The 26,349-nt window shown below is 43.1% G+C and overlaps 1 protein-coding gene across 5 annotated transcripts in view; it reads right to left on the bottom strand.

The window, feature by feature from the left end:
- The window catches only part of tex10 (testis expressed 10), a 152,327-nt gene that overhangs the window by 80,557 nt on the left and 45,421 nt on the right, over positions 1–26,349 (bottom strand). For all 5 annotated transcript variants that reach the window (XM_038797647.1, XM_038797644.1, XM_038797646.1 and 2 more), the window contains exon 9: positions 24,110–24,287. In XM_038797647.1, the coding sequence (XP_038653575.1) occupies positions 24,110–24,287 (178 nt within the window). The remainder of the gene's footprint in view (positions 1–24,109; positions 24,288–26,349) is intronic.

Here is a 26,349-nt window from a genome sequence, read left to right as displayed (position 1 = left end):
GCTGTTAAACAGTGTCGTCTTCACTCAGCCGGAGGCTGCCCGCCTACTCGCCAACTCCACAGTAAAGTCCTGGTATATACCAGCTCCAGCCCACTGCACCTCCCGCTTCTGCTTTGCCCAACACTGGACCTTCTCCTTCATGCGGTACCTACGGAAACAAATAATCACTACTCTTGGCAGCTCATTCACTTTTGGTTTAGGCCTCCACGCCCTATAAGCTCGATCCAGTTCATACCGAGAGGGATCTTTCCCCTCCCCCAACAGCTCTGCCAACAACTTGGCAAAATACTAAGTTGGCCTTGAGCCCTCCACCCCTTCAGGCAGGCCCACGATCCTCAGGTTTTGCCACCTAGATCGGTTTTCCAGGTCGTTCACTTTGGCTCGCAGACCCTTGTTGGCCTCCACCACCCTCTGCAGCTCCTCGCAGCTCCTCGCCCATTGAAGTGAGTTGATCACTGTGTTGCGACAAGGTCTATTCCACTCCCTTCAGTTCCTCACCCTGCTCCCGCACCTCGGCTGATGCCCTCGACACCACTGCTTTCACTGGGGCAATCGTCTCCCCCACAGGGACCTCCAACACTGCCATAATCTCTTTCCTCATCACCTCCATGTGCTTTGCAAACTGTTTTTCAAGTTCCACAACCATCACCTCGGTCATCTTTTCTGCCGTGAACAATGCAGTCCCACCCAACGACCCAGCCTCCACCATCCTTCCAGTTGCTGAGCCGACCCTTCCACTCGATGACAAAGGTCAATCCCCCCTTTCTCACGGCAGCTTTCCTTTGGGTTTTGGACATCCTCCTTCTTTATGTCCTCCTGCACATTATCTAACCTAAAATTGCCCCTGGGACCGGGCATTAAATTCCAAAAAAAAAAAAAATCAAGCCTCAAGCAGGAGCTAGCGAATGTGCGACCTCCTCTTAAATGCCGCCACCAGAAGTCGCTAATTTTATTCTTTCACTGAATCCAAAACTTAAGCTTGGTCATTTGAAAAGAGCCATATTGTTTTCTATGCTAAATCGTAGAACCATCATTCTACAAGACACAGTAATATAACCAAATAATAACCATATGTATGTCCATCAACTTTGTTTCCTCGGAGGACAAATTGAACATTGGCAACAATATTTTTTTTTAAATTTAGAGTACCCAATTCATTGTTTCCCAATTAAGGAGGCAATTTAGCATGGCTAATCCACCTAATTTGCACATTTTTTTGGGTTGTGGGGGTGAAACCCATGCAAACACGGGGAGAATGTGCAAACTCCACACGGACAGTGACCCAGAGCCAGTATTGAACCTGGGACCTCGACGCCATGAGGCCACAGTACTAACCCACTGCGCCACCACTGCCCACATTGACAACAATATTAATATTAAACAGAAATAATTCAATAAAAGACCAACATTTATAAAGTAGCATTCTTGATCAAAATGTCCCAAAGCATTTGTCAATTAAGTAGTTTTGAAGGATAGTCACAGGTGCAATAGAGAAAACATGACAGCCAGTCTGTGCACAGCAAGGTCCCACAAACAGCAATGAGGCACATGACCAGATAATCCGTTTTAATTAAAGATGCAGTTTGCAAGATAAATATTGGACAGGATACGAGAACGCCCCAGTTTTGCTCTGGCTTGTGCCATGCCCACCCAAGAGCGCTTTAATATCGCATGCAAAAGCCAGCGCCTCTGATGATGCAGCACTCCCCCAGTACTGCAATGTGAAGCATCGGTCTAGATTATGACCACAAATCCTGAATTGGGGTTTGAATCCCAAACTATCAGACTCACATGGAATTACTTATCTAACTGGCTGACCAGGTGCATGCATCTAGGATTTGTAGGTGTTTGTTTTAGCACATTGTAGAGAATGATGCTTGACAGATCGTACAATCTGTAGGGAGTGACTAAAATTACAAAGAATTACTAATCTGAGATTGATGAATGGTATGCGCAGGAGTAACGGTAATCCAATTACTTCCCAAATTTTTCTTGAATGCCAATGATCTTTATAACTGGTGTTAACCAGATCACAATGCACACTATATTATCTCAAGCAAAAATATTATCTCAGGCACATATTACCAATGGACATTTCTACTGAATTTAAACACAATAATATGGCTACTTGCGGATTTGTCTTCTCATAACCCCAAATAAAGTGAAAATTTATCTCAACTGTCCACTAACTGAAGAGAAATTGAATTGTTTAATTTAAAAATAACAAGGTTAAACACAAAATAAACTTGTTCAATCTCGACTTTAAATAGTGTTAGCATTTTTGAAGGCACGTTTGCTTCCATCTCCCTCCATCGTAAAATAGAGTATTCAAAGAGCAGAAATTTTCTCCAATTAAATATTGGAAAGTTGAAGCCACCATCTTTGGTCCCCGCGCACACACTGCTTCCTCAACATCAATTCCATTGCTCTCCCCAGCAACTGTCAGAGATTGAATCAGATTATCAATTGTGATATATTTGCCCCAGAAACAAGCTTTCAACCACATATCTGTATGGTCACTAAGATGGCCTCTTTCCACTTGATAATGTCACCAGTCTCCAACCCTGTCTCAGCCCTTTTGCTGCTGAAATACCCATTTATTCCTTTTTTACCTCCATACTTGCTTATTCTAATGCAGTCACTTTCAAAGTCAGGGTCGTGACCCGCGGTGGGTCGCGGAACCATCCATCGCAGCGTTCCCAATCACAGGAATTAGTACGCAACTGCTGCAGCAGCCAGCTTTTAAAAATGCCGACTCAAGCAGCTTTAAAAATGCCGGCTGCGAACAGCTTTAAAAATGCAGGTGAGCTGCGCATGCGTGCCCGCTCATCAGTGCGCATGCCCGGAGCACAGAGAGAAGCACCGCCTCCTCCTGAGAAATTCAATCAGTCTTCCTGCCTGAAGCGAGGCAGAGAGCAGGTCACGCGCCTCGAACAAGGACGTCACGTGCTCTGGCCGCGATTGCGATTCCTCCATTTTGTCAAACAAGCAATACGACTGAAAAAATTTTAATGGATCGTTTTGTAATAAGAAAGAGAGGGATCGTTTTGTAATAAGAAAGAGGGGCAGAGACACAAACAGGCCTGGATCTCAGAACTAAACCTGCTGGAGAGAGTGGTCCAGGGGAATCCACAAGACAAAGCAGTGGTTGAGTGAGCTGTTCAGGAGAGTCCACAACAGGTCAAAGCAGTGCTGGTGTAAGCTCCAGGACATCTGATGAATAACCCATACAGAATGCAACACTGAATAACAAAACAAATGAGATAGTGAGGACCTAGCAAGCTCACCTGTCTCATTAAAGGCAAGTGAAAATGGTGGGTCACAAAGTTTGGGCGGCGTGGGTTGCGAAAGTCGACCAGCATGGGTCGCGACGATCAGCTGGCCTGGGTGGCCGGTTGGTAAAAATGGGTCCCCGGAAAAAAAAAGTTTGAAAAACACTGGTCTAATGCAATCTTGACCAACCTCCCACATACTACCCTCCATAAACTGGAAGTCAAAAATCCTAATGTCCTAACATCCACCAAATTTGATTCCAGCACCTCTGTGGTCTCTGACCTAAACACGCACTTTATAATAAAACTGACCCCACAACTGTCTTGTAGATTCTTCCTTTCAATTTCAGTGATGCTTTTCTTTTCTTTTTCTTAAAATGCAATTTAGCACGGCCAATCCACCTACCCTGCACATCTATGGGTTGTTGGGGACAGACCCGCGCAGGCACACGGTGAATGTGCAAACTCCACACAGACAGTGACCTGGGTCGGGATCGAACTCGGGTCCTCGGCACTGTGAAACACTGCGCCACCATGTCACCTTCAGTGATGCTTTCAATCTGATAACTTCTGGGGCTTGATAGCCAGAGCAGACACGATGGGGCGAACGGCATCCTTCTGCGCTTAAAACTCTGATTCATAGGGCAGCACAGTGGCGCAGTGGGTTAGCACTGCAGTCTCACAGCGCCGAGGTCCCAGGTTCGATCCCGGCTCTGGGTCACTGTCCGTGTGCAGTTTGCACATTCTCCCCGTGTTTCCATGGGTTTTGCCCCCCCCCCCCCCCAAACAACCCAAAGATGTGCAAGGTAGGTGGATTGAATACGCTAAATTACCTCTTAATTGGAAAAAATGAATTGGGTACTCGACATTTAAAAAAAACTCCGATTCACTGTTGAAATTGAGTCCATCTGTGGCCTGGCTCCTCCTCATATCAGTCATTCCCCCAGCCCTCAGAAATATCTAAGATCCTCTAATCTCGACCTTTTCATCATCCTCCGTTTTCATTTTTCTGCCATTGGTGACCATGGGCCCTAAACTTCCCAGGCCCGAAAGTCTTGAAATTCCCTCCCCAAATTCCTTTGCCTCGATTTTGCTTTCCTCCTTTCAGACACTGCTTACAACCTACCTTTTTGATCACTACAAATGTCAACTTACTAAACTAGGTCGCAACTTCCCGGATTTTGCTTCAACCCTAGAGCGGAACGTTTGTCCAACCCATCCCCTCCTCATTCACATCTGGTCCTTTACCCTGCAAGAAAACCACATCTGCCTTTAGACTTTCTAAATACCCTTGACAAGGGTGGTGCAGTGTTTCGTACTCCTGCCTCACATCATAGAGGACCTAGGTTCGATCCCGGCCTGAGGCCTCTGTCTGTGTAGACTTTGCACATTCTCCCATTGTCAGCATGGATCTCACCCCAACCCAAAGATGTGCAGGGTAGGTGGATTGGCCATGCTAAAATGTGTCTTAATTGGAAAAAAAAACTGGACACTTTAAAATGTATTTATTTATTTTTTAAACCTCTGACCTTTTAACCGACCCATTTAGTCCTCGGATATTCCAGGCCAAAGGACCTAACCTCCACCACCCATCTTGCTCATCCCCCCCACTCCACTTAGCCGTCCAATCCCCTCTTCAACCCTCCCCACCACCCTGCACATCTGGCCCTTGAAAGTTGCCCACAACTTGGCAGGATACAACACCCCAAGCCAAACCTTTTTCCAGTAGAGTGTCGCTTGGCCCTGTTGAATCCTGTCCACCTCTTGGCCCGGCCCAGTGACCGGATTCCCCTCCCAGCTACAGTCCCGAGTTGCCATGGCCCACCTCAGAATCTTTTCTTTATCTTGAAACTTGTGCATTCGCAAAATCATATCCTCGCCCTCAGCTTCTGTTTCAAGGACCGGTGGGCCCGATCCACTTCGGGGGCCCTCTCAAAACACCTTCTCTTCCACAAACTTCTCAAACACCTTCGTCACATAGGTGGTGGCTCCATCTGATCCATGATGAGCAAATTCTGCCATATGGACTGATTTTCCTGGTCGTCTACTCTTGCCCATAGCACCGTGCACATTTCCCCCAGCATCAACTGCTCAGTCTTCAGCGATACGATTCAGTCACTCTGGTTTGAGATTGTCTTCTCCACTTCTTTTATCGTCGCACCCTGTGCCTCTCGACACTTCACCACCTTGATCCAAAGATCCGCGAAGAGGTGCTACTGCACCCTCAAATCGCTCTGGACCAATCTCCTTGCATCTCCTTTTGCTGTTGTTGACATTCATCTTCAACAAAGCTCATAAGCTGCTCCATCTGCAATGTGGCCACTGACGACGACCCCCCCCCCCCCCCCCCCCCCCCCCCCTCCCCCCTCCTCCTCCGTCATCTTTGTCAATACTGCTGCGCCACAAGGCTTCTCCAACTCCTGAGCTAGGGCTTTCACCGACTTCTGCTGGGTCTGGTACAAAGTTGTCATTCCGCACTGGGGGACAATCCACCACCCAACTATCTCCTCACAATTTGTCACCAAAAATCCCCCATCAAATAGGCAGCAAGTTCCAAAACCAACATAACCATGCTGGAGCAACCATGTGTGTGACCGGTCAAACCACTGTAGGTCCTCAGTGCTATTACGGCACACAAGTGTTATGGTGCAGGAGGCCATTTGGTGCATTATGTCTGCACCATCTATCTGAATGAGCATCATACTTAGTGCCATTTTCTTGCCCCATAACCCTGCACATTTGCTTCTATTCAAATAATCATCTATTGCTTTTGAGTGCCTCGATTGAACCTACCTCCACCACACTTCGAAGCAGTGCATTCCAAACCCTAATCATTTACCTGTGTGAAAATATTTTTTCTCATATATTTGTTTTTTTTGAAAATCACTAAATATGTGCCCACTGGTTCTCAATCCTTTTACGAGCAGGAACAGGTTGTCCCTATCCACTCTGTCCAACCCCTTCATGATTTTGAACAGCTTTATTAAATCTCCTCTTAGTCTTCTCCTCTCCAGGGAGAATAGTCCTAACCTCTTAAATCTACCCTCATAACTGATGAGGAACTAGTTTGGATGAGGAAAGGATATCAAGTATTGCAATGTAATCTGAAGCCGCAACTAATTGGATTCATCAAAAACCGTCAATTGTGGCAGCAGAGAGTCTTTAAAGCAAAGTTCTATTCAAGTTACAAACTAAAACTACTTCTTCCAGTTCCATATGCATAGTAACCAAATTAACAGAAGGTACAATGTTGAATGCAATGTATAATTCTACTGTAATTTCAAGAACGCATACTTCACTTATTAGTACTTTGGACAACTGGAACACTAGTTTTAAAAGTTTGTGTGTGCAGTTGAGCCATACAGAATGCTGGCTGAACTCCTGGACTGAATTTGGTGATGTCAGGTGAGTATATGATCCTCATTACAGCCAGCCTAGGGAGAAATTAGGGTGTGAAAACATGAGAAAGGTTTCAGTGGCCAATGCTGGGAGTAAGCACAATGATTGGTAGCAACGCTCATAATTAGGGGCTTTCACAGTAACTTCATTGAAGCCCACTTGCAACAATAAACGATTATTATTAATTATACTGTTTGGGACGGTTTTTCTTTTAAGATCTAGAGTACACAATTATTTTCCTTCCAATTAACGGGAACTTTAGCGTGGGCAATCCCCCTACCCTGCACATCTGTGGGTTGTAGGGCGACACCCATGCAGATACAGGACGAGTCTGCAAACTGGACGGATAGATAAAATATAGTTGCATATGTATTTTACATAACCTTTTTTTTACTATGTACTATTTTCTTCTCTTTGGTATGTTTGGGGATGCCCTTCTCTCTCTCTATATATATATATATATATATATAATACATATGTGTGTGTGTGTGTGTTTCTTATCCTGTGTACATAACGGTAATTATACCTTGTTCAAAAATCCAATAAAAAAACATTTATAAAAAAAAGGTTCATCACCTCTCTCCAATATTCACTCTGATTTCTCTTTGCTCCAGTTATTCATGAAGGTATAAGATTTCATGGGAGTCTTTTCATTTCGCTGAGAGACTGAAGATTTCTTTACTGATCTCAACTCTGCATTTTACAGCTCCAGAACCATCCTCCATGCAACTCCTGCGCAGTGGCTTAAAACATCAGAAAAGCCGGTAGTGATGGGGATTCTGGGAATTTGGGGATTTCTCAGGGTATAAGCTTAACTTTGGGAAAAGCGAGCTGTTTGTGGTACACCCGGGGGACCAGGAGGGGGGGATTGGGAGGCTCCCACTGAAAAGGGCGGAGAGGAGCTTCAGGTACTTGGGGGTTCAGGTGGCCAGGAGCTGGGGGGCCTTGCATAAGCTAAACCTCAAGGCTGGTGGAGCAAATGGAGGAGGAGTTTAAGAGGTGGGACATGCTGCCGCTGTCTTTGGTGGGTAGGGTGCAGTCAGTCAAGATGACGGTGCTCCCGAGATTTCTGTTCCTGTTCCAGTGCCTCCCCATCCTTATCCCAAAGGCCTTTTTCAGGCGGGTTAACAGGAGCATTACGGGGTTTGTGTGGGCACACGGGACTCCAAGGGTGAGACGGGTGTTCTTGGAGCGGGACAGGGATGGGGAGGGCTGGCGTTGCCCAACCTCTGTGGGCATTATTGGGCTGCCAACGCAGCGATGGTGCGTAAGTGGGTAATGGACGGGGAGGGGGCAGCATGGAAGAGGATGGAGATGGCATCCTGTGTGGGCACGAGCCTGGAAGCGCTGGTAACGGCGCCGCTGCCGTTCCCTCCAACGAGGTATACCACGAGCCCGGTGGTGGCAGCTACCCTCAAGATTTGGGGGCAATGGAGGCGGCACAGGGGGGAGGTGGGGGCCTCGATGAGGTCCCAGATACGGGGGAACCACCGGTTTGTGCCGGGGAGAATTGATGGCGGGTTCCTGAGCTGGCACAGGGCAGGTGTCAGGAGGCTGGGGGACCTGTTCATAGACAGGAAGTTTGCGAGCCTGGGTGAGCTGGAGGGGAAGTTTGGGCTCCACCCGGGGAGCACCTTTAGATACATGCAAGGGCGTTTGTCAAGCGGCACGTGGCGGGGTTCCCTCTGCTGCCGCCGCGTGGGGTTCAGGATAGGGTGCTCTCGGGGGTATGGGTTGGAGAGGGGAGGATCTCGGAAGTGTACCAGGTGATGCAGGAGGTAGACGAGGCCTCAGTGGAGGAGCTGAAAGATAAATGGGAGGAGCTGGGTGAGGAGATTGAGGAGGGGACGGTGGCAGATGCCCTAGAAAAGGTGAACTCCTCCTCTTCTTGTGCGAGGCTTAGCCTCATACAGTTTAAGGTGCTGCATAGGGCACATATGACCGGGACGAGTATGAGGCAGTTTTTTGGGAGCGAGGACAGGTGTATTAGGTGCTCAGGGAGCCCAGCAAACCATGTCCACATGTTCTGGGCATGCCCGGCGCTGGGGGAATTTTGGAAGGGGGTGGCAAGGACGGTATCGAGGGTGGTAGGATCCAGGGTCAATCCAGGCTGGGGACTCGCAATATTTGGGGTTGCAGCGGAGCCGGGAGTGCAGGAGGCGAAAGAGGCCGGTGTTCTGGCCTTTGCGTCCCTAGTAGCCCGGCGGAGGATTCTTCTTCAGTGGAAGGATGCGAGGCCCCCAAGCGTGGAGGCCTGGGTCAACGATATGGCGGGGTTTATTAAATTGGAGAGGGTGAAATTTGCTCTAAGGGGGTCAGTGCAGGGGTTTTTCAGGAGATGGCAACCTTTCTTAGATCTCCTGGCAGAACGGTAAAAACAAAAGGTCAGCAGCTGCAGCAACCCAGGGTCTGTTCCTTTTGTTCTTAGAATTTTCTGTTATTGTTTTCATTTTTGTGAAAATTTGAATAAAAATTATTTTTTTTAAAACATCAGAAAATAATTTTGGTTTCCAATAGCTGCTACTATGGTTTCAAACTGCTTGTTGATAACTTCCAGAACTGATGCTTTGGGTTTTACCAGGAGCTCGCAGCTCCTGACCTCATTATTGTCTTGATCGAAACATGGACAAAAGAATTGATCTCCAGAGGTGAGACCGAGTGCAAGATCTCAAAGTCCAAGCAAAACTGAAGTCAATGGGAATCAGGAAGAAAGTTCTCCACTGGTTGGAGTCCTACAAAGCACATAGGAAGATGGTTCTGGTTGTTGGAGGTCACTTGTGAGTAATCGATCAAGGAGTTCCTCAGCTCAACCATTTTCAGCTGCCTCCTTAATGACCGTCCCTCTATATAGAAAATCAGAAGTGGATGATTGCAAAATGTTCACCAACATTTGCATCTCCTCAAATACTGAAGAAGTACCTGTCCATATGCAGCAAGACCTGGACAACATCCAGGCTTGGGTTGAGAAGTGGAAAGTACCATTCACACCCATCTGTGCAGGGCAATGATCCTCTCCAATAAGAAAGAATCCAATTGTTGCCTCTTGACATTCAACGGCATTACAATTGCTAAATCTTCCACTATCACCACCCTGTGGCTAGCATTGACCAGTCGCTGAATTAGATCAGCCATACAAGAACATTAAAAACTCGAAGCAGGAATAGACAATTCAGCCCTTTTGAGCCTGCTTCGCCATTCATTATGATCATGGCTGATCTAATCTTGGCTTCATCGCCACCTTCCTGCCCGTGCCCCATAACCCTTCATTCAACTACTAATTAAAATCCTAACACCTCCTCAAATTTGTTTAGTGTTCCGGTGTCCACTGCACTCTGGGGCAGGGATTTTCACAGATTCATGAATCTTTGAATGAAGTAATTCCTCCTCATTTCAGTGTCAAATTTGTCACGCCATAGCCTAACTATAGCATCTTGTTCTAAAATCTCCCACAAGGGAAACATCCTCTCAACTCTGTCAACTCCCTTCAGCACTTTATAAACCTCAATTTGATCTCCTCTCATTCTTCTAAACTACAGCGAATATAGGCCTAAACTGCTCAATCTCTCTTCATCAGACAAGTCCTTCATCCCTGGATCAATCGATTGGACCTTTTCTGACCCAAGTAAAGGGACAAAAGGGACAGAAAAATGTGCACAGTTCTCTGGATGATGTCTCGCCAATGTCCTATACGGTTGCAACAGCCCTCCTCTACTTATACACTCTATTCCATTGGCATTGAATGCCAAATTTGCATTTGCCTTCCTTACAACCTGCTGCAGGTACTGTACCTGCACACTAACTTTCCGTGATTCATGCAAGAGGACACCCAGATTCCTCTGCACAAAAACATTTTGAGGTTTCTCTCCATTTGGATAATAAGTTACCTTTTTATTCCTCCAACCAAAATGGATGACCTCACACTTATTCACGTTAAATTCCATCTGCCAGATTTTGGCCCACTCACTGAACCTACCCATATCCATTTGCAAATTTCTTATTTCCTCATCGCAACTTAACCATCTAAGCTATTTTGGTGTCATCTCTAAATCTGGCATTCTATACCTGCATCTGAATCATCAATATAGGTTGTAAATATTTGGGACCCGAGGACTGAACCCTGTGGCACACTAGTTCTAGTTGCCAACCAGAAAAAGGTCCATTTATCCCCACTCTTTGTTCAATTAGTTAACTAATCCTCTACTCCAGCTAATATATTACCCCCAACCCCATGGGATCTTACTTTGTGGACTATCCTTTTGTGCGGCACCTTATCAAATGCCTTCTGCAAGTCCAGACCCACATGACCCCCATTATCCACTTTGTTTGTTACATCGTCAAAGAACTCTAGCAAATTAGTTAAACACAATTTACCCTTAATAAAACCATGCTGACTATGATGGATTACATATTCCGTTACTACTTCCTTAATAATAGATTCCAAGAATTTTCCAATGACAGACGTTACACTAACTGGTCTATAGTTTCCTACTTCATGCCTATCTCCCTATTTGAACAGGGCGTTACATTAGCCTTATTCCAATCCACTGAAACCTTTCCAGAATCCAGGGAATGTTGGGACATTATAACCAATGCCGCAACTATCTCTGCTGCCACTTCCTTTAAGACCCTAGGATGTAGACCATCAGGTGCTGGGGACTTGGCCGCTTTCAATTCCAATAGTTTGCTTTGTACTTTTTCCCTAGTGATGGAGAGAAGTTCCTCCTTTTCAACAAACTTTGCATTACCTACTACTATTAGGATGGTTCCAGTGTCCTCCACTGTGAAAACCAAGGCAAAACATTGGTTTAGTGTCTCTGCCATTTCTGGGTTCCTCATTAACTCCCCGGGGAGTTTGAAGGGACCAACGTTAACTTCAGCAACTCTGTTCTTTATATAATTCGAGAACCAAATCTTTTACTATCCCTTTTTTCTATTTTATGCTAGTTCATAATTTACCTTTTATCTTTATATTTTTTTTCAGTAACCCTTTGTTGGTCTTTAAAAGTTTCCCAATCTTCCAGCCTGGCACTGACCTTTGCAAGCTTTTGCCTTTATGTTATCTTTAACCTCCTTGCTTAGCCACGGATGCATTTTCCTCTTCTTCCAATCTTTCTTTGGGTAGCAGGGTAGCATGGTGGTTAGCATAAATGCTTCACAGCTCCAGGGTCCCAGGTTCGATTCCCGGCTGGGTCACTGTCTGTGTGGAGTCTGCACGTCTTCCCCCTGTGTGCGTGGGTTTCCTCCGGGTGCTCCGGTTTCCTCCCACAGTCCAAAGATGTGCGGGTTAGGTGGATTGGCCATGCTAAATTGCCCGTAGTGTCCTAATAAAAGTAAGGTTAAGGGGGGGGGGGGTTGTTGGGTTATGGGTATAGGGTGGATACGTGGGTTTGAGTAGGGTGATCATGGCTCGGCACAACATTGAGGGCCGAAGGGCCTGTTCTGTGCTGTACTGTTCTATTCTATTCTATTCTATTCTATTTAGTTTGGGGCTTGTTTGCGGCTCTTGAGTTTTTGCTTTTGTTTTCACATTTGGCTGCTGTACTCAGAAAGAGAAGTATCTTAGCTTGTCTCTCTATCTTCAGTTTAAAAGCTGTTTCCAGATTACTTGATAACTTAAAAGAAATAACTGCTTTCTGGAAGGAATTCAAACTTGCTGTTGTGGAAAGGAAACGAGCATTCATACCAGGTCTTGAGTGCTGTGTGCTGGGCCATACCATTGAAAAGGCGGTACTGGTTTATGGGATCTTGTTATTAAATTGGAACAGTTAAATGGGGTGAATTTATTAAGGGTGATACACGTAGCTATGGAGGTATTTATGTTTGTAGTGAGTGTTTATTAAAATGTTAACTAAATTCGTAGAACAAAGCTTGTTTTTGATTAAAAGTGCTTAAGGCTTCTGTTGAATAACACCCGAAAGGCAGGCCCTTGTGCTCATCGTAACCAAAATCTATAAACAGTTGTAGGTCAGGTGAACTCCATGATATACTTTGGAGTTTTCTAAACCATGGCCCATAACACGGTCTCTATATGTAATTGTAAGCAGCCACGTAAGCATCAAGTTCTTCTATTTTCTTCACCAGATCTTTATTTATTCTTCAGTTTCTGATTAAACGACACCCAAAATAAGCATGCCCAGAGTCTCAATGGGGCAATGAACAGTAAACATTAACCCATCATTTTTTATTTATTTTTTTTAAAACTGTCTCCTTTGCAGCTCAAGGTACTTGCGTCTACACACTAGACCCCATCCTGCTGCTAATCCTATGGCAAAAATCTCTAGAACCAGGTTGACAATTATAACTAGGAAGGGGAAATGAGAAGGTATTCTAGCTCGCTTGGAAATAGTTGTAGAAGATAGAAGAGGAGCAATATCTCAGATCTATAACTCATAATGACAAGTTATGCCACAACAGTTCATATTGGTAAAATTGTTTAACTGGTACACCAAAGAAAAGATATCTCCAACTTACCTAATGACACCAAGAATTATAAGACCAGAAGACATAGGAGCACAATTAGGCCACTCGGCCCATAGAGTCTGCTCCGCCATTCAATCATGGTTGATATTTTTCTCATCTCCAGAACCCCTGATCCCCTTATTAATCAAGAACCTATCTATCTCTGTCTTAAAGACACTCAGTGATTTGGCCTCCACAGCCTTCTGCTGCAAAGAGTTCCACAGATTCACCACCCTCTGGCTGAAGAAATTCCGCCTCATCTCAGTTTTAAAGGATCGTCCCTTCAGTCTGAGGCTATGGCCTCTGGTTCTAGTTTTTCCTACAAGTGGAAACATCCTTTCCACGTCCACTCTATCTACGCCTTGCAGTATCCTCTAAGTTTCAATAGAATTCCCCTCATCCTTCTAAACTCCCAATGAGTACAGACCCAGAGTCCTCAAGCGTTCCTCATACGACAAGCACTTCATTCCAGGGGTCATTCTTGTGTCCCTCCTCTGGACCCTGTCCAAGGCCAGCACATCCTTCCTTAGATACGGGGCCCAAAACCGCTCACAATACTCCAAATGGGGTCTGACCAGAACGGGGTCTTTAAATAGGGGCTGGTTTGGCACACTGGGCTAAATAGCTGGCTTTTAAAGCAGACCCAGGCAGGCCATCGGCACGGTTCAATTCCCGTACCAGTCTCCCCAAACAGGTGCCGGAATGTGGCGACTAGGGGCTTTTCACAGTAACTTCATTTGAAGCCTACTTGTGACAATAAGCGATTTTCATTTCATTTCAGTTCACCAGAGCCTTTTAGAGCCTCAGAAAGAGCCCTGCTGTTGTATTCTAGTCTTCACAACAGGAATGCTAACATTTACCTGTCCAAACTGCCGACTGAATGTGCATGTTAACGTTAAGAGAATCTTGAACAAGGACTCCCAAGTCCCTTTGTGCTTCTGATTTCCTAAGATTTCCCCATTTAAAAAAAAATCTTTGCCTCCATTCCTCCTTCCAAAGTCATAGCCTCACACGTTTCCACATTGTATTCCATCTGCCATTTCTTTGCGCACTCTTCTAGCGTGTCCAAGTCCTTCTGCAGCCCTCCTGCTTCCTCAATACTACCTGTCCCTCGACAGATCTTTGCATCATCTCCAAACTTAGTAACAGTGCCTTCAGTTCCTTCTTTCAGATCATTAATTTATTTGAGAAATATTGTGGTCCCAGCACAGATCCCGGAGGCACACCACGAGTCACCAGCTGCCATCCTGAAAAAGACCCCTTTATTCCCCCTCTGTCCTCTACCAGTCAGACAATCCTCTATCCATGCCAGGATCTTACCCATTACTATTTAATTAAGTATATAAATGATTTTATTAAAATACCTACAGACAATTACCTACATTACTGTGATAGGAAACAAACAAAATATTATTTTCTTCCACACAGGTTGATATTATCTACAAAATGAAACCTATTCACTGGCAGCATTGAGTTGTTGCATTAACCACAAGTGCAAAAAAACCTCAGCTATTCCACCTGCTTGGCAAGAAGCCAGTTACTATAAAGGAACTGAGAAACTATGTTAGTTGTCCAGATAATCAATGCCCTTTACCACAAATGAAAGCTCTACCTGCGTCACTATCATCACACAAAGTCTGTGTGTGTGTAGTGCAAGACAAAGCATCACAGAGCTTCCAACCCGAAATCTGTTGTTCTATCTTATACTGACGTTAATGTGTCCAAACTATGCCCATCTGTCATTTTAAGGGATCCCCACTTCAACACCAAGTATTTTTAGAAGCTGTAACCTAATCAACTTTCATGGAAAAATTAATCAACCCCGACTTCCAATTAAATGTTGGCAAATTATACTGTGAAAACAAAGTTCTTGGAGAAAGAGTATGTGAAACCAACAAGTTTAATAATAATAATCTTTATTATTGTCACAAGTAGGCTTACATTAACACTGCAATGAAGTTACTGTGAAAAGCCCCTAGTCGCCACATTCCGGCATCTGTTCGGATACACGGAGGGAGAATTCATAACGTCCAATTCACCGAACAAGCACGTCTTCCGGGACTTCATTCAAGCTCACTAATGGTTATAAACTAAAATTTATTTAGAGATCACTTTGTTGATATTTGTAAAAAGTTAATAGGTCACAAAACGCATCAGTGATTACAGTTTCGACTTGCATCATAAAATTTTACTATGAAGACCACTTGTCATCGTCTTAGAGATCAAAGAGTCGTTTCATTTTTACACTAGGAAGAAACATAATTACTAGGCCTCATTTTGAGAACAACAGTAAAGCAACTGTACTCAATGACCGAGAAGAAACCTGCCCACAAAAGCTCGAGCAATCTCAGTGGCATGGGCTTACCCTTACCTGACATCAATTTAAATTTGGTGCAATTAAAAGAATCGAAGAACATAAGAACTAGGAGTAGCAATTCAGCCCCTTGAGCCTCTTCCGCCATTCAATGGGATCATGGCTGATCTCATCTCAGCCTCATCTCCATCTTCCTGACCACTCTCCATAACCTTTCATCCCGCTACTAATTAAAAATTAATTAAATTTGTTTAATGTTTCGGCGTCCACTGTGCTCTGGGGTCAAGAATTCTTCAGATTCACAACCCTTTGAAGTAAGTCCTCATTTCTGGTTCAAATCTGCCACCCCTTAGCCTAAATCTATGGCCTCCAGGAAGAGTAATGTCGTCAAGCAAAGTAAGTACCAAGCACATTAAAGCATTTTCCCAGACAGCAAACCAACAACAACAACAACAAAAAATCACTGAATCCTTGCCTCTAATTTTTACTAGTCAAAGTAAATGATTGGGGGAAACACATGTGGTTAGAGTGGAAGCTAAAATTTCACTAAGCTTCTTTAAAAACGTGAGGGTGGGGGGGATGTGATACATGTGGGGGGGATGTGATACATGCGCCGATACGGTCTGGGGGTGTCACAGTTATTATGGGTTATTTTGTTGCATTTCATTGTTTGTCGTTATGTTTTATATTTTCTGTAAAAAATTCCAATAAAAATTATATTTAAAAAAAACGTGAGGGTATGCAGCAATTATGAACTTAATTCACTGTTTTAAAACCTCAGTCACACTTTCAACAAGGGTTTTTAAATTGAGACTAGGAACAGAACAAAGGGAGCGCCTAGAACCATAGAATTTCTACAGAAGGAGCCCACTCAGCCCATCGAGTGTGCAGGGACCCTCTGAAAGAGCACCCTACTTTGGCCCACTCCCCAACCTTATTCCCCGGAACCCCATCTAACCTATACATTCATGGACACTAAGTTGCAATTAAGCATAGCCAATTCACATAACCTGCACATCTTTGGACTGTGGGAGGAAACAGGAGAACCCAGAGGCCCTTAACTCTCAAGTGGTATAACATCTACAGCACACTGAAACTGTAAAATACTTTATGGAGAAACAAATCATATGCCTTTGTTAACCCCCATTCTAAATATTATTTCACAGCAAACGTTATTTAAAATGTGCAATTATTTATTCAATGGACTGAAATCTTTCCATTTTCAATGGAATGAGAAGACAAATTCAAAATTAGCTCTATACACTGAGTGAAGGGGAGCAGGCCAAAGTTAAATAATAATTCTGCTTGCTTTTTTCAAGGCTTATAGAATATTTATGTCAAATGTTTCAGGGCGTTGCACCATGATAGATGAGATTGGAAACGTCACCCCCACCCAAAGATACAAAATTTAACAAAATCCATGAATTTCAGTGCCGGTGAGATGCCGCGTGTTCCAGTGATTTGCTGACTGAATCAAATATCATGTTCCTTTGGTTGCTGGTAATAGGCAGAGTATAAACCATATCAAACTAGTCCACTTTGCAAGATATCTAAAGTTTGTCAGATGTGATTTCACGATTGGGCAGCACATGCTGAAGAATCCAGAGTGCACTAATAGCTACACTAACAACCAATTAAGATAATCAGCCACACTTGTAACGTGGCTCATTTGCATTTGCAAAAAGCAACATAATTCCATGCATAGGCACCCTTTTGCTCCAAGTAAAAATAATATGCTCAATCCTTGTAGCTTTTTGAATTACCCAGGAGCCTGGCGAGTCTACAGTACCCCGTTGCTTTCTCTATTGCAAGGCCTTAAACAATCAGAATCAACTTGTCAATCAACCAGCACCCTTTTCTCCTGTACTATAAATTGTGATCCTTTGAAAGTTGGCATTCTAGTGTCTCTCTCTCCCCACCCCACCCCCGGAGTGGAAGACAAAATAGCTTCAGCAACATGTTGTCTCTTTTTTCAGCAATAAACAGAAAACATTGTACCAAAACTCCCCTCCAAGCAGACACATTAAGAAAATTGGGTCACAGTCATGCATCTCAAAGTATTTCTGTACAAGCATGAAGGGAGTAGTGATGTACATTGTCCTTTCACCTTTTCAACCAGGTTTACAATCTCACCCAAACTAATGTCATTTAAGTATCTATTCTCCTCCAGCTACAAGGATTGTGAGAAAAACCTTCGATCTTTTCAACTTGGGTCATAGTGGGCGAGGGCCCATGGCATAACAATGTACTAATTTTGAGCCACAGCACCAGGGTCCTAGATTCGATTCCTGGCTTGGTTCACTGTGTGGAGTCTGCACATTCTCCCCGTGTTTGCGCGGGTTTCCTCTGTGTGCTACGGTTTCCTCCCAGAAGTCCCAAAAGATATGCTGTTAGGTGAATTGGATATTCTGAATTTTCCCTCTGCGTACTCAAACAGGCACCAGAATGTGGAGGGGCTTTTCACAGTAACTTCATTGCAGTGTTAATGTAAGCCTACTTGTGACAATAAAGATTCTTCTTATTATTATTATAATAAGGGATTCACTTAAGGTTTGTAATATTACAAAAAATGTTAATGGAGATAAATAACCCATGAATTGGTTAATGAATTGGTAACAAGGGCCAAGTAACAAATGAATTACTACTAGGAAAAACAAAGGGAGAAATTGAAACAACCTTCTTCACATAAAGTAAGGTTAGGGGGGGGGGGGGTTGTTGGGTTACGGGTATAGGGTGGATACGTGGGTTTGAGCAGGGTGATCATGGCTCGGCACAACATCGAGGGCCGAAGGGCCTGTTCTGTGCTGTACTGTTCTATGTTCTATAAAGTACCTCATCTCCAAATCACTCATCATAAATGGTCATTCAGACGGAAGCTACATAAATTAATAAAGGACTGAATAAGAATTTGAAAAAGGAAAGAAATAGGGCAGAAGGAAAGAACAGAGAAATGAGATTGGAGTGGGCAGTTCCAAGTAAAGAGATAGCATTTTGCTTTAGGCTTTATTGTCTCACTTTGTGCAGAATTTCCAGGATTCAAAACAAGCCCAACTCACATTTACAGGTTCCTCTATATACACCATATAGAATACAGACATCTTTGAAGACATTTAAATATACACTAAGCTGTAGCAGGTTTGAGAGTCTCTAATAGAACTGGTCCTGTTCATACCATTCAGAAGCCCTGTGCGGACACAGCATTGTCCCACACTAGGAACAATCCGTGAATAAAAAAAAGAAATCACCGTCACAGACTGTGTACAACAGAGGTGCCCAAAATGTCAAGCATGCTTGACTAGTTAATCGGGAACACATTCCCAATTGAGAGTGCGTTTTTGGAGTACTGCAGAGTCGACACACACGCAATGCGCACTTTCTGCACACTGCACAGAGTCGGCACCGAGAGCATTTTCTCCATAGAAAAGGCAAGAGTAAACTTTACACGATGGTACAATAGAAATAGAAACTTTATATGATACAATAGAAACTAGATAAGATAAGAGGCTTTCTTTTGCCCAGGCTAATGAAATGCAACTCCCATATACCCTTGTTGACTGCAGAAGTCTTGTGCAATACAAATAGCCTACTTCATTATTGTAAGATTATTTCCTGAGGGTTTCAACCTAATTCCTCGAGGGTAAAGATCTACAAAACAGTCCTCACTCATTGATGTTTAATTTTTATTAATGTTAAAAATAAAAGGCAGAATGAGTGCCAACTGAATACTGCACAGCATTAAACCATTGCTACATCAGGTACAGTAGCATATGCAATGTTACAGGATTTATAATCCTGAGGCCTGGATCAATGATCTGGAGAACAGGAGTTTAAATCCCATCATGCAGCTGGAGAATTTCGATTAGGTAAATTAAACTAGGTAAAAATTCTGGAACCATTGACCACAAAAGTACCAGATTGTTGTAAAACTCATTGACTTTACTAATGCCCTGTAGGGGAGGAAATTTATGCATAACAGTATGCAAGAGTGTTCTTTGTACATTTTTCTTCTTTTTATCTAGAGACAGGCAGCATAAAACCTATATTGCAAAACATGTTTGAATGTCCCTGTGGAGGAGGGTGGGATAACGACACTGGTAAATCGTGTTAGGATGACTAAAATGTAGGTCTCAAGTCACTAAAGTTTGGGCACCCTTGGTCTATAATAACCTTAAAACTGTGGCATCATCCCCACAACACAAAAGACGTGCAGTGTAGGTGGATTGCCACACTAAATTACCCCTTAATTGGGAAATAAATAATTGGATACTCTAAAAAAAAATTTTAAAATAAAAAATAAAATAATAATGGCACAAAAGCAGAGATAGCAAAGTGAACTGGCAAATTAGGTTAAGGGATACATTTACCTTCATTGAGGAATGGTGGCTGAGTATGAGAGAAGGCTAGCTGGAAACATGAAGACAGTTTCCAGAGATAAATAAAAAAGAAAAGTTAACAAAGTGTGTGTTAGTGCCATAGAAAGTGAGTCCGGGGATTTAATAATGGGAGATAAGGAGATGGCAGATGAATTGAACAGGCATTTTGCATTGATCTTCATTACAGAGGATACAAGTGACATCCCAGAAATTGCTGTAAATCAGGAATTGGGATTGAGGAACACAAGAAAAGCATAACCACCAGGATACTGAGAAAACAGTTAGAATGGCGGATGGACAAGTCCCCGCGTCCTGAGAGTTTTAATCCTAGGGTCTTAAACAAGGTGGCTAGTGAAATAGTTGACATGTTGGTTTTAATTTTCCAAACTTCACTAGATTCTGGATGTTTCCATCAGATTGGAAAATAGCAAAAGTAACTCCTTTATTCAAAAAGGCAGAAAGCAGGAAACTACAGGCCATTTAGCTCAACGTCTGTCATTGGGAAAATTAAAGACTTAAAACAGGGTGCTGAGATAATTTCAAGGTAATCAGGCAGTCAGCGGGGTTTTCTGAAAGGGAAGACATGTGTAAACAATTTATTGAAGTTCCTTGAAATATCAGGGGCGGTGGATAAAGGGAAACCAGTGGATGTACAGTATTTAGATTTTCAGAAGGCACATGATAAGGTGCCTCAAAGATAATTATTTTCTAATAATCTTTATTATCACAAGTAGGCTTACATTAACATTGCAATGAAGTTACTGTGAAAAGCCCCTAGTCGCCACATTCCAGCACATGCTTGGGTACACAGAGGGACAATTCAGAAAGTCCAAATTACCTAACAGTACATATCAGTGTTCCGAGACTTATGGAAGGAAACCCACGCACACACGGGGAGAACGTGCAGACTTCCGCACAGACAGTGACCCAAGCGGGAATCGAACCTGGGACCATGGCTGTGAAGCAACAGTGCTAACCACTGTGCTACCGTGCCGCCGATTATTGCTGAAAATAAAAGCTCACGGTGTAGGGGGTAACATTTTGGCATGGATAGAAGATTGGTTAGCTAACAGAAATTAAGAGAGTAACAGGTCATTTTCGGTTGGGCTGGGTATGACAAGTGTTGTGCCACAGAGATGTGTGCTTGGGCCTCAACGTTTTACAATTTATATAAACAATTTGGGTGAAGGGACTGACAGTACGGTTGCTAAATTTGAGAAGACACAAAGATAGGCAGAGAAGTAAGTTGTGAAGAGGAAAAAATAAATCACAAATGGATATTGATAGGTTAGGCGAGTGAGAATAAAGCAGATTATCTCAGTGGCAAGAGACTGCAGAGCTCGGAGGTGCAGAGCGATCGGGTGATTTCGTACATGAATGCTAACTATTTGCAGGTGCAGCAAGTAGTTAGCAAAGCTAATAGAATGCAAGGGAATTGACCACAAGAGGAGGTACATTCTGCTTTAGTTATACAGAGCATTGATGAGACCCCATCAGCAGTACAGTACTGGTCTTATTAAGGAAAGATGTAAAAGCACTAGAAGCAGTTCAGAGTCTATGATTCTACGATTTAGTAGATTAATGCCTGGAATGGGCAGGTTGCCTTAGGCTGAACTGGCTAGGCTTGTATCCTAGTTTAGAAGAGTAACAGGCGACTAGATTGAAACCTTTAAGATCATGAGGGGTCTTGACAGGGTGCATATGGGGAGGATGTTTCCTCTTGCGAGAGAATCTAGAACCAAGGACCACTGTTTAAAAATAAGGGGTTGTGTAGTTAAGACAGAGACGAAGGGAAAAAAAGCTCTTGAGGGCTGAGACACCTTGGAATTTGCTCCCCCAAAAGGTGGCTTTTGAGTTTTTGAATAATTTTAAGGTGGAAGTAGATAGATTCTTGATAAGCAAAGGGGGGAGGCAAGGGGTAGGGAGGAATGTGAAGTTGAAGTTAAAATTTGATCAGCCATGATCTTATTGGATGACAGATCAGGCTCAAGGGGCTTATTCTTGCTTCTAATTCATACATTTGTATATTAAAATAGAATTTTAGTGTTTGACATCACAGGGGAGGCATTTGGTCCATCATATCTGTGCAAGTTCAGCAAAAGTGCGATCCATTTAGTTTGAAATGGGTTTTTTCTCTGAGCAATTTAAATAATCTGTATTCAAATATTTACCACTTGACTTTTAAAGGCCTTTAAATTCTGCCCTCTAAATTTAACAATTATTCTAAATACCTACCCTCAAGTTACCTTCTCAACTCAAATTGTTCTTTCAGTTCACTTGATCAAAAGCCTTCCTATTATTTTTTTAATATAATCTTTATTGTCACAAGTGGGTGTACATTAACACTGCAATTAAGTTACTGTGAAAAGCCCCTAGTCGCCACATTCCGGCGGGTACACCGAGGGAGAATTCTGAATGTCCAAATCACAATTATATCTGATTTTTTATTATTCATCTAAATAATAATAATAATAATAACAATAACAATAATAATCACTTATTGTCACAAGTAGGCTTCAATGAATTTACTGTGAAAAGCCCCTAGTCGCCATATTCCTGTTAGGGAAGGCCGGTACGGTAATTGAACCCGCGCTGCTGGTCTTGTTCTGCATTACAAACCAGCTATTTAGCCCACTGTGCTAAACCAGCCCCAGTGAAGAGCCCTAAATGAAGGAAGCCATTGTTTCTCATCATAACGGAATCCTTTATCCCTGATATCAATGTCTGCAACGTTTCCAAGATCTTGATGTTCTTATAGAGTATGTTGTCCAAAATTGAACACAATTTAGCAATGGTCTAATTTATGATTTATATAGGTTTAACACTATCTCTTTGTTGGTTATACGCAAAAATGATTAGGGTCCCTTCTTTCAGCTTTATCAACAATGCCTCCAACCTTTAAAAAAACAGAATTAATACTTCAGGTTGAAAGTTCTTATCAAGGGTCATCATCAATCTGAAATATTAACTCTGTTTTTGTCCACAGATGCTGAATGACCTGCTGAGTATTTCCAGCATTTATTGTTTTTATCATTACCCCTCATGGACATCATCGTATATTTACCTTCAGTCTATAAAGTATCCATTAACTATTACTTTGCTTTGTCCTTAAGCCAATTTCCTATCCATGCTTTCATATTCGCTTTAATGCCAACTGTTTCAATTTTCACAAATCTGTTCCAGGGCATCTCAAACACTTGTTGAAAATCCATAACCTGCACGGCATTCAATTGATCAAATACTCTGCCATTTCCTCAAAGGACTCAATTAAATTTGACAGATATATTGCATACAAATTGGTGCTGACCATTCTTAATTAGCCTATGCCTTTCTAAGTGATTATTAATTTAATGCTTTACGAAGACTTTAAAAGTTTACCCTTTGCTCACGTTAGGTTGAGAGGTCTTTGGTTATATGGTTTGTCCTTCGTGAACAACTGTGCAACACTGTCAACCCGTTAAATCAAAGGATGGTTGTGGTCAAACCAGTGCTACTTAATTTATTACTTCTCTGAACAGCCGAGAATACTTTCCAGAGTTCCACCAAATTTCAATATTTTTATTGCCCTCAAAAATAATTTGTAAAACCAAATTGAAGTACTCATTCACTATTCTTATGAATACTGACTTGCTTCATAAGACTTGCTTTTTCATCTCTAATCAGCTATACTATTATTTTACTTGTTACATGTTCCCAAAGTCTTATTTACTCACCTATATATTATTTTCTAGTCATTTTTTATACCTTTCTGCAAAACATTTTTTGTTCTGCTCTTTTGGCTTCACTTTGTATTATCAGATAGTCCTTTTGCCAAGTCACAAATTAATTTCTCTATTCCAGTTGTTTTTTTTTTTGCTGCACCTTTACTTTTTGTGTGAATATGTCTAGTTTGACCCATATGCACCTCCTGTTTGAAAGCTTCCAACTGCTGAGTTCTACCTTACCCAGCGCTATCTACACTAGTTTAGAATCATTTTTTTCAGTTAGTTACCTTGTTTTTTTTCACTGTTCCTTCTCCATCTCAATTTTATTATATCTAATAATGTTACGGTCACTATGTTGTTCTAGGTAAGTATCTTCCAGAACCTCCACTTACTTATTAATAAGGACTACTTTTAGAATCTTAAAAGATAAATATTTCAGGATATTCAGTGACATTGCAACAATGAATTAATGAATTAGTATTAACATTTAATTAGTATTATAAGAGCATTATTTGCTTTCAAGACCTTGACATTTACATGAGCTGAAGAAAGGAATAATCTTAAGAACGTAATCATTCACAATCTTACCTTGTATGTAGTATTCGGATAAGACTGATGGCTAGTTTGGAGGACAATCTTCCCATAGTACAGCAACGACTTAGGCAAGACAACAACTCTGATGAAATAAGTGGTAAGAAATAGACCAGCTGCACTAAAGAATGCTGTGTTCCAGTCGGAAGAAGGACCATAGTGCCATCTTGTGGATCTAAGTAAAAATTGCAATGATGTTAGTAAGATAACAAATGCTATTAAAACCACTATTCAGTTTTAGACAAAAATGAACAAAGTATCACAAGATCTCGATAGTCTTTAAAGTGACAACCAGTGTGAGTTGCCACCTTTAGATATGAGAGAGAGAAAAACTGGGCCATTTATTTAACAGAAGAATATTATGGGTTTCCTCAGTGTTACCCATTACCAAGCAAATAATTCATTTCAAAAGACGATACATTACCCAAGCGGACCTTAGGCCATGGTTCTACCCATTTCCCTCACCTCACTGAAAGAACACATTGCGGGGGGGGGAAAAAAAAATCAGAAAAATCCAATTCTGCACTTTCAAACGTTCCCTGCCTGGGACGTTTGCAAATCCTGGTCATTGTAACTCAAGGCCTGATTTTAACTGACATGCTCAATTATATCTGACCCAGGATTTGAATTGCTGCTACTTGAATATTAGAACATGCTTGTGTTGAAAAACTAGCTACAAAAGCAGATTAAACACTGAGGTACGGTCAAGCAACCGCAAGTAACTGTCCCATTGGGCAGACGCAGCATGGATTCATGAAAGGCAAAAACTGATAGAATGGGATGGGGGGAATGCACAGGAACCACCTGGGACACAGAATGCAGACGGTGGGGGGGGCTCGAGGTGACTCCAAACAGGGACCCAGGGAGAGACCGACATGGGGACGAATCAATGCTGCGTCTGCCCAATGGGACAGTTATTTGCGGTCGATTGACCGTACCTCAGTCATGTTTAACTAATTTTGTTTTAAATATTTTTATTAAAGTTCACATTTTTACACAGTACAAGAAATGGATGAACTGGTGACAATTTACATGTTGTTCCTTTTCGACACCCCCCCCCCCCCCCACCACCTTTTTGGTGCTATCTCCGGATCCTATCCTCGGCCCTTTCTTTCACTGTAGATTGTTTGGCATGGGGCCCTCTCGTCCCCATGTCGGTCTCTCCCTGCGCCCCTGTTTGGAGTTTCCTCGAGTCTCTCCCCCATTTCTTTCCCCCCCCACCGTTCCTGTCTGCATTCTGTGGCCCAGGTGGTTCCTGTGCATTCCCCCCGTCCCATTCTATCAGTTTTTGGCTTTTCAGAGGTCATGGAGCAGGTTGAATGGTCCCCATGCTTTGTGGAAGCTATTTTCCGACCCTCGGATGGGTGTACTTGCTCTTCGCCAGGTGGAGAAATTCCAACAAATCTGCCAGCCAGTCTGAAGCTGTGGGTGGTGCTGCTGATCACCAGTCGAGAAGGATTTTCCGGCGGGTGATCAGGGAAGCAAAGGCAACCGCGTCAGCCCTATTCCCCGTATGAAGTTCTGGCTGGTCCGATACTCCGAAGACTGCCACACTCAGGCACGGTTCCACCTTCACCCCCACAAACTTGGACATTGCCTCGAAGGAGACTGCTGTCCAGAACCTGAGAAGTCTGGGACAGACCCAGAACATGTGGGTGTGGTTGGCCGGGCCCCTCTGGCACCGTTTGCATTTGTCCTCCACCTCCAGGAAGAACCTGCTCATTCGGTTTCTTCTCAGGCGTGCTCTGTGCACCACTTTAAGATGCACGAGGCTCAGCTTTGGGCAGGAGGTGGAGTTGGCCCTGTTCAGCACTTCGCTCCCACCCTACTTCCGTCCCTTTTTCCTCCCATTTCTTCCTTATTCCGTCCAGTGGGGAGTGTATCCTTTCCTAGAGTTGTCCGTATATGTCCCCGCAGTTCCCTTTTTCCAGACTGTCCACATCCAGTAACTCCTCCAAAATGGGGCCCACGGGTATCTCATCATCTCCTTGTGGAGAAAGTATTTGATTTGCAAATGTCAGAGTTCCTTCCCGTTTGGTAGCTCAGTATGGATGTAAACAGGAACCTTCCCACCAGGGAAAGCGGGAGTGTATGCCATCTCTGCAAGTCTTTTTAACTTCCTGGAATTAGTGTTCCAATTCCACTTGTGGATCCGTGTGGGCTATTTTAAATAGGAGACCCTCCAGCGCTGCCCCTCCCCATCTCAGGTTCACCGGGAAAACCTCATTTTTGCCCAG

Source organism: Scyliorhinus canicula, chromosome 5, assembly GCF_902713615.1.
Source record: "Scyliorhinus canicula chromosome 5, sScyCan1.1, whole genome shotgun sequence".
Classification (NCBI taxonomy): Eukaryota; Metazoa; Chordata; class Chondrichthyes; order Carcharhiniformes; family Scyliorhinidae; genus Scyliorhinus; species Scyliorhinus canicula.
This window is presented reverse-complemented; position numbering and strand designations above follow the sequence as displayed.